Consider the following 9,176-nt stretch of genomic DNA (forward strand, 5'->3'; position numbering starts at 1 on the left):
CATTCTGTTAATGGGATTCTCCTGACCTTCCAGAAATCATGTAGCTGCTTCCAGGCTTTAAAAAGCCCCTTGCCGTCCCAGCACAGTGGCTCACGCTTGTAATCCCAGCACTTTGGGAGGCTGAGGCGGGTGGATCACTTGAAGTCAGGAGTTCAAGACCAGCCTGGCCAACATGGTGAAACCCCATCTCTTTTAAAAATACAAAAATTAGCTGGGCGTGGTGGTGCATGCCTGTAATTCCAGCTGTTCAGGGGACTTAAGCATGAGAATCACTTGAACCCAAGGAGACGGAGGTTGCAGTGAGCTGAGATGGTGCCCCTGCTCTCCAGCCTGGGTGACAGAGTGAGACTCTGTCTCAAAAAAAAAAAAAAGCCCCCTTGTCTTCTCCAGTTCTCTAAAAGAACCTTTTTCCTGTCCATTTCCCGCTATTAAAGCTAACTATCAACAGCGTTCAATTTTCTGATGATTATTTTAAGGAGAAGCAAGTTATGCTTCTCTCACTAAGTACATCTGTTTGTGTTCATAATGCCGAGGAAAAGGCTGTCCTAGCTGATTGCTTCTATAACTCAACTTATAATAAGGATGTAATTCTCGGGACAGCCAAGTCTTTAACATTAGATAGTCTTATTTTCTCTTAATCAAAAGAGAATTCTTCTGCCTTCTTTTGAATGCATAATTTTAGTCTACAATAACTTTTCTCCTTGTTGTTTTAGGGTTTTTGGTTTTTTTTTTTGAGACGGAGCCTTGCTCTGTTGCCCAGTGTGGAGTGCAGCGGCATGATCTTGGCTCACTGCAACCTCTGCCTCCCAGGTTCAAGCGATTCTCCTGCCTCAGCCTCCCGAGTAGCTGGGATTACAGGCGCCTACCACCACATCCAGCTAATTTTTGTATTTTTAGTAGAGACAGAGTTTCGCCATGTTGGCCAGGCTGGTCTTGAACTCCTGACCTCAGGTGATCTGCCAGCCTCGGGCTCCCAAAGTGCTGGGATTACAGGCATGAGCCACCATGCCTAGCCTAGTCTCAATAACTCCTCTATTTGATAGGTTTTTTTGGCTTTTCAAATGTTGCTGAGCTTTTTCTTTTTTAATATTTTGAGCATAATATAAAACATATCAGTAGCTTTTCTCATAGATATTTCTGTAGAAAGGACCATAAACATATCTGTGTTGTTTATTCATTTACACCTGCCATGCAGAGTAAGACTTTTAATGGAGAGCCATACATTGGGTGAAATAACCAAGCAAATCTGCAGTTTTTTTTTGCTGTTTGTTACTTATAGGTTGCCCATTTTCAGCTGGCCAACTGCATTGACTTTAACCCTAGCTATTAATATATAGCTTTTTGTGAGCCAAGCTGAAATTCCTAGTTTAAATTGAAGTAAACCAGCAATCCTATTTGCATTAAGGGCTTCTAACCAGTTTAGAAGGACAAAAGGATCTTTTTCCCCAATATAGTGAAACTATACTATTGTAAATAATTAACAAGAAAGAAATTTGTTCTCTCAAAAATAAGACACAGGCTGGGTGCAGTGGCTCATGCCTGTAATCCCAGCACTTTGGGAGGCCGAGGCAGGTGGATCATGAGGTCAAGAGATTGAGACCATCCTGGCCAACATGGTGAAACCCCATCTCTACTAAAAATACAAAAATTAGCTGGATGTAGTGGCACATGCCTGTAGTGTCAGCTACTCGGGAGGCTGAGGCAGGAGAATTGTTTGAACATGGGAGGTGGAGGTCACAGTGAGCCGAGATTGCACCACTGCCCTCCAGCCTGGTGCAGAGTGAGACTCCGTCTCAAAAAAATAAAAAAATGAGACACAAATTTTCTAACCAGATTTTAAGTTTCCCTCTGCTGTTCAGGTATCAGGTGTTTCTGTGAGGAAATGGAAAAATCTTATAAATGTAGTTTTTGATGTGGTTAGTCAAGCCTTTGAAAAGAATATCCACGGCCAGGCATGGTGGCTCATTCCCGCAATCCCAGCACTTTGGGAGGCTGAGGCAGGTGGATCACTTGAGGCCAGGAGTTGGAGACCAGCTAGACAACGTGGCACAACCCTGTCTCTACTAAAAATACAAAAATTAACCAAGTGTGGTGGCACGTACCTGTAGTCCCAGTTACTCAGGAGGCTGAGGCACGAGACTAACTTGAACCTGGGAGGCAGAGGTTTCAGTGAGCCAAGATTGCGCCACTGTATTCCAGCTTGGGCCTTAGAGGGAGACTGTCTCAAATAAATAAATAAATAAATAAATAAATAAATAAATAAGAATGCTGTAAAATAGGCTGGGCATGGTGGCTCACGCCTGAAATCCCAGCACTTTGGGAGGCTGAGGCAGGTGGATCATGAGGTCAGGAATTCAAGACCAGCCTGGCCAATATGGTGAAACCCTGTCTCTACTAAAAATACAAAATTAGCCAGGTGTGGTGGTGTGTGCCTGTAATCCCAGATACTCGAGAGGCTGAGGCAGGAGAATCGCTTGAACCCAGGAGGCGGACGGAGGTTGCAGTGAGCCAAGATTGTGCCACTGCACTCCAGCCTGGGCAACAGAGTAAGAGACTGTCTCAAAAAAAAAACAAAAAATTCTGTAAAATAGAAATCTGTTTTCTGTTGCAGACTGTGTACTCAGAAGAGGGACAGGAAATATTTCTAAGGTGATTGTCAAGGTTGTTGCTCTTGGTCTATGGTAGAACTTTTGCACAACCAAATTGGTTATCAAGAATTGTAAAAGTTTGAGGGCCTCGACAGTAATTAAGAATAAGGCAGCAGTTCATCTCCACTACTGATCTACACCTCCAGGCATCATAATACAAGTTGGATCAATGTTGTGACATCTTATTCTCCATTTCTCTATGTAGTGTTAAACTTCTGTGCAGGGGATCACAGGATCTTACTGCTAGTACCTAGCATTTCTGTCCATTTGCTCTACCCAGAAACCTGGGAACCCTCCTAGACTCCTCCTTTCTTATTTCTTGATTCCAACTCCTAAATATCTTTCAAATAACTTTCTTAATATCTTTCCTTTTTATTAGCCCTAGTTCGGATCCCCCTTTCCTATCATCTAGAGTCCTAAACTGTTTTGACTTGCAGTTGGTCACCCAACCTTGCATCTTGTGCTTCTCTTCCCTTTTGAGACACTAATCTGAAATGTTCTTGTCTTCCTTATCTTTGGTGACTTCCCATGGTTACATCATGAATTTCTTACCATGGCCTGGCCCATGCTACCACTCTAGTCTCATCTGCCACTCCCCTCTACCTGTATCCTGTTCTCTTGCTAATCTGATATAGATGCTATTTCCTTAAATGCATCATGCTCTCTCTGTGTCTGTATCTTTGGTAACTTCTGCCTAAAATACACACCATCATCCCCACCACCATTTATAATTTTCAGCTGAGATAGGTGCTTTTATGCCTGTAGCTCCTCAGAGCGCCTTTACAGCATTTATAATATTTATTATAATTATGGTTTACTGTTCTTGCCATTCTGTTAGACTGAGGTATACTGAATAAATGGTGATGATACCAGAAACAAAACACCTCAGAAATATCTACTTGGCATTATGTTAGACCAGTAAAACTTTAAAAAGAAAAGTGAATAGAAAATAGCAATGTTATACAACTCTTCCCAACCGTAGTTACCTTTCCATCTTTACTACTTCTACTACTCAGTAGTCATTTCTTTTTTAACTTTATGCCACCTATATCCCCCCTAGGGTTTTTCTCTGGGCTGTCCTCAGTTACTTCCTTCTTCTCTTTTGACTCACCTCAACATGCATATAGCATAGGAGTCCAGTAGTTAACATCTCTGAAGATTAGTATTGAGTCAAAGAAAAGCATGGGTTATTTACTTAATGAAAATTCATATTCACTAAAAAATATGAGATTTGGAAACAGGGTAATGGTTTGTTTACTGTGCACATCTAATGAATGTAGCACAGGACTGATGTAGTTTAGCTTACTTGCTCATTTGATTCTATTTTGCGTGAAATGTATTTTACCCTGTGTAAGTGCTTTATTCTTTTCTTTGTAGGTTCTGGGTCCCTCCGAGCAAAATTTGATCTTTCAGAAGGACCTAGTAAACCCACGACACTTGCAGTGCAATTCCTTAGTGAGGGAAGTACCCTTTCAGGAGTAGATTTTGAACTTGTGGGCACTGGCTATAGGCTTTCGTTAATAAAGAAGCGGTTTGCTACTGGTAAGTTAGGAGATTTCAAACTTTTTAATGTACATGGGAAACATTTGTATTCTAACAGTTACTGAAAAACTGTCAAGCAATTTATAATCTAAAGACATGGAAATTTTTTCTTTAACCCTTGGTACAAGGTGCCAGGTAGAGACACACCTGAGAGAGAGTTCTTACTGTCAGTATAGCTGAACACCTGTTATGTGATTCTAATGTATTGTAAATAGCAGATGGGAACTAGAGTTTTGTATTGGTAACCACAGTGGAAAATGTCCTTAGAGTGCATTTGAAATTGTAATTGCAAAGGTCTGCTTGGTGTTTTTCAGGACGATACCTGGCGGATTGTTGATGGACCTGGGAAAGTGATTTGGCTTCAGGGAGTACAAACCTGCCATTCTGCATTATCTGTTCTTTCCAAACACTATTTTAACTTGTATGATGTCTTTCAAACTTAGACATATTTGAGAGCTGACTACAAACATTAAATCGCACTTTTAAAGTGAGTCATTGAAATAAATAGTACTGAAATGATTCTCTATGTTGTAAATGATCAACTGCAATATTCAGGAAGCACATTTATTCAGATTCTCAGTAAAAATGAAGTTTTTGTAGGATTAATTTTTAAATTATTTCCAGTGTCTATGTTGAAAAAAGGGGTTATAGTGTAATATCAGGCCTAAAGTTTCAGGAGAGCAAGCACAAAGTAATTTAGCTTTCCATACATTTTTAGAGTCAGAGATAACTTTGAAATTTCATAAGTTTGATATTCAGTGGATACAAATAGAACATGAATTCTAAGTTGTGGGTAATGTTAACTCAGAACACTCAATCAAATTGAGTTATGTGCCATAAGGTAATCAGACCAGAGTCCAAGTTGTATGCAAAAAATCTATAATTTGATTCTCATAAACATATTAATAAAGTATAAGTGATGTTTTATATGATTTTTAAAAAAAATTCTCAAGTGCAATGTGTTTTAAAATAAGCTTGCAAATGACAGCAGAGACATTTACTTCTGCAGTTAGTTAACTTTATAGAAGTTGTGATTTTTTTGATGAATTAATGCTGTAGATTTAATTTATTTTTATATGGAATTGCATAATGTGTGCCTTTTAAAACAATAACAAAAACCAGAGATGTGCCTATACGGTTTGTGTTCATTAATGTGCCTCACTTTTTTTCTCAGTCTGAATCTTCTGTTCAGAATCTTACAGTGATCAAGCATTTTTATAAGATATTTGCAATTTTTGTGAATATTTTTGGCCTGCAACTGGGAAGGGGATTCAGAGTCATAAAGCCTAACTTAAGAATCCTGGCTCACTTCTTTGGTGATACACTGTAGCCACTAGAAAGAGAAGTAAACCCAATGGCATGTGTTTACAGGAAGAAAAATTACCTTCAGATACTTGACATTAACCTCATCAAAAGTGTGTGAATTTTAAAACAAATTCTAAAAAAACTATAGTGCTAAACTGGTAACTGGTATTTTAACTCTCAATTTAGCATTTTCCTTGACACTTTATCATTGAAAATTTATGCATTTATTTACTGATTGTGTTGTGAACATGAGTTTTATGGTATTTTGTGAGGAATGCATTTTTTAAAAGATTAATTTTGGAAACAGAAGGGGAAGCACTGCCATTTATTTTTATTTCAACAATTGGAAAAATTACCAATTTGTACATTTTAATTATTCAATTTCTACTTTGTAAAAATAGGGAAATTATTTGAAGTGATATATTTGGTTAAACATTTCTAAAAATAAACTACCAATACTAAATAGTAAGAAACCTAACTTTAATAGCAAATCTTGATTAATTGAAGAAATAAAATATTTCAGATAAGGTTTCATAATTTACAAATGGGAATTTCATTTATAATAATAAATATGAGTGTCCTTTATTTGCCTAGTAGAAGTGATAAATTGTGTTATATATGATAATTTATATAAAACCACTAATTGTTCCGTTAAGCTTCACAGAAAATAAAACCTCTATTACTAGACATTTATGTAACATCTTGCTATACTAAATACAGCAGAAAATCTACTCTTTAGCAATATATAACACAGTATGTGCTTTTTTATATATTCAATGTTAGCCCAAGTCTGAATTTAGATTTGACTAAAGTAGCACATAAGATAATTTGCTAAAATGCTAATCTTTACTAAATAGTGAGCTAAATTAGAATTTCTAACTCTTATATTGTGCCCTTTTAAATGCCAATTACAGTCCCTTACTGGAATTCTAACTGTAATCTGCTTTGCAATCAAACTGCTTTTAGGGCAGCCAATATTTTATTACTGGAATTCAGACACTGTTCTTACTGTGTTTGTTTTTAATCAAGTATTACCCAAAAATGTACAAATTAGTGAAATGGTTAAACTTCTGCACTTTCTTAATTACCACAGTCTTCATACCAAGTATTGGGTACAGGTTACAATTTTGAAGCCATATGAGTTTATCTTAATTTTTTTTTCCATTTAAAAATCCACCAATGGTGTAAAAGAGACCAGTAGATTTTCAATGGGAAATGTACCTAGCAAGCTGGTTCTTGCTTATATATAGTGATAAACTTTGTAGCTGCCTCTTTAACCAAGAATTTGTAAACACAACTCTAACAAATGTGAGTTTTTAAGGATTGTTATTTACTACTTTGGATTGTAATTAGAACAATGCACATCTGTCTTCCAAGATTTTGTAAATATTTTTGATTTTCTTCATTAAATGTAAATTTTACATAAAAGTTGTGCTCTTAATAAACATGTAATATATAATTTATCAATTGGTTTATGTGTCTTTGTACTTGATAGTAATAGCTATATCATAATGTTAGGACAAGGCAAGCTGGCCAAGTAATTGGTTTTTAACTTTGTACTACTGTTTGAACAGGCGTACAGATCAAACTGTTATTTATTGGTTATATAGAAAGCTTCATTTGGAGTATATCCCAAAGTGTCAAAATTGTTTAACAAGAGATTATTTTTAATATATTTTAAGATATATTTAAATTGATGTTAAATTTTAGCAGACTTTCTTCCTAACCAGTTGCTCAGGAACACGGTCTCAGACAGTTCAAAAATCATAATGTTCCAAAGAATTAGTTAAGACAAGCCTCCCAAAACAGTAAATTTAGGAAGGAGCAAAAGAAGGAAATTAGAAAAGAAAGAATTTATCCTAACTATTGAAAATTTTGGGCTGGGTGCAGTGGCGCATTACTGTAATCCCAGCACTTTGGAAGGTCGAGGCGGGCAGACCACATGAGGTCAGGAGTTCAAGATCAGCCTGGCCAACATGGTGAAACCCCGACTCTAACAAAAAATACAAAAATTAGCTGGGCATGGTGATGTATGCCTGTAGTCCCAGCTACTCAGGAGGCTGAGGTAGGAGAATTGCTTGAACACAGGAGGTGGAGGTTGCAGTGAGCCAAGATTGTGCCACAGCGCTACAGCCTGGGTGACCAAGTGAGACCCTGTCTGAAAAAAAGAAAAAATGTTGCCAATCTGTGTTAGAAAAGGAACAGCTTAATTTATCTAGGTAGGCCAGGGCAGAGGAACCTGTGGAAAGATCAGATAGCACTCACCATTCATACCATATGCCCATCATTGTTTTCTTCCTTTTTCCTCTTCATCCCATTCCCACCTCTGTTAGACTAAATGATGCTAGCTGCTGCAATAGCTAAGCACAATACTTACTACATTGCTCTTATCACAGTGATAAGTAGGTTTGAGGAGTTCTGCTCCATATAGTAATTCAGGGACCCAGGCTCTTCCCATTCTGTGATTCTGCTTAAAATCTTCATTTGGCCAGTAGATGAAGAAAGAGCAAAGATTAGATGGGAGTTTTTATGGGCCAGGCCCAGAATTGGCATCATCACTTCTGACCATATTCCATGAGCCAGGATTTGATCTTGTGGCTCCAACCAACTGCAAAAAAAGATGGAAAATGTAGTTTGGTTGTGTGCCCAGGAAGAAAACGGGATTTTGACAAACACAGAGTAAACCTCTGCCGTGTACCCCACCCCTGCTCCATTTTGTTATTTTCTTTGTTCCTTTTCCCTAATGTGCATTTAATGGTTTCAGTGGCTCTCAGTATTAAAGGTTTTTTCCATGATTTCTTACTGTATGTAGCTATTTTATCCATATTTTTAAATATATATAATTATTTCCATACTCCTCCTAATGATCGTTTCTGAGTGAACATTTGTGATAACTCAGAAACCACTGCTTATCTTTTTAGCATGAGTGTTTTATCTGTCAGTAATGTTTTTAGCCTCAAGTAACAGAAACAGAACTAAGAATGGTTTAAACCAGCAGTACCAACCTTTTTGGCACCAGGGACCAGTTCTGTGGAAGACAATTTTTCCATGGATGAGGTGGTGTGGGGAGATAGTTTCAGGATGAAACTGTTCCACTCAGATCATCAGTCATTAGTTAGATTCTCATAAGGAGCGTACAACTTAGATCCCTCACATGCGCAATTCACCATAGGGCTCACGTTCCTGTGAGAATCTAATGCTGCCGCTGATCTGACAGGAGGCAGAGCTCAGGCAGTAATGCTTGCTCACCTGCTGCTCACCTCCTGCTGTGCAACCTGGTTCCTAACAGGCCACAGATCACTACCAGTCTATGGTCTGGGGTTGGCTTCCCCTGGTTTAAACATATGTTTTTCATATCACAGCTCAAGTTACCTCTTGTTGGCACTGGTCAGAACAAGTCATTCGGCCTTTCTTTACGGTTGGAGTATGGCAGCCATAGCTCCAGACTGTATGTTTACATCCACAGCTAGGAGGGACAGTTCCAGTATGTCTGTCTTTTTTTTGTACGAAGAGTAAAAGTTTTTCCAGAAGCTCCCAGCTCATTTCTGTTTATGTCCTATTGGCCAGAATTATGTAAGACAGGCAGAGAAAACAAGTAGCCTTCATAATGAAGGTGGGTAAAGGAGAATGGCCTAGGAATGGCTGCAAGTGAGCTGGCCAGCAATCAGACACAGAATTTCT

At 38.1% G+C, this 9,176-nt stretch overlaps 1 protein-coding gene across 2 annotated transcripts in view; it reads left to right on the forward strand.

Annotated features, from left to right (window-relative positions):
* Window positions 1-6,958, forward strand: part of FCHO2 (FCH and mu domain containing endocytic adaptor 2) — a 127,301-nt gene extending 120,343 nt beyond the window's left edge. For both annotated transcript variants that reach the window (XM_054488367.1, XM_063664894.1), the window contains 2 exons: window positions 4,026-4,190; window positions 4,505-6,958. In XM_054488367.1, the coding sequence (XP_054344342.1) occupies window positions 4,026-4,190; window positions 4,505-4,527 (188 nt within the window). In that variant the 3' untranslated portion in view covers window positions 4,528-6,958. The remainder of the gene's footprint in view (window positions 1-4,025; window positions 4,191-4,504) is intronic.
* The last annotated feature ends 2,218 nt before the right edge of the window (window positions 6,959-9,176 follow it).

Source organism: Pongo pygmaeus, chromosome 4 (genome assembly GCF_028885625.2).
Source record: "Pongo pygmaeus isolate AG05252 chromosome 4, NHGRI_mPonPyg2-v2.0_pri, whole genome shotgun sequence".
In the NCBI taxonomy this organism is placed as follows: domain Eukaryota; kingdom Metazoa; phylum Chordata; class Mammalia; order Primates; family Hominidae; genus Pongo; species Pongo pygmaeus.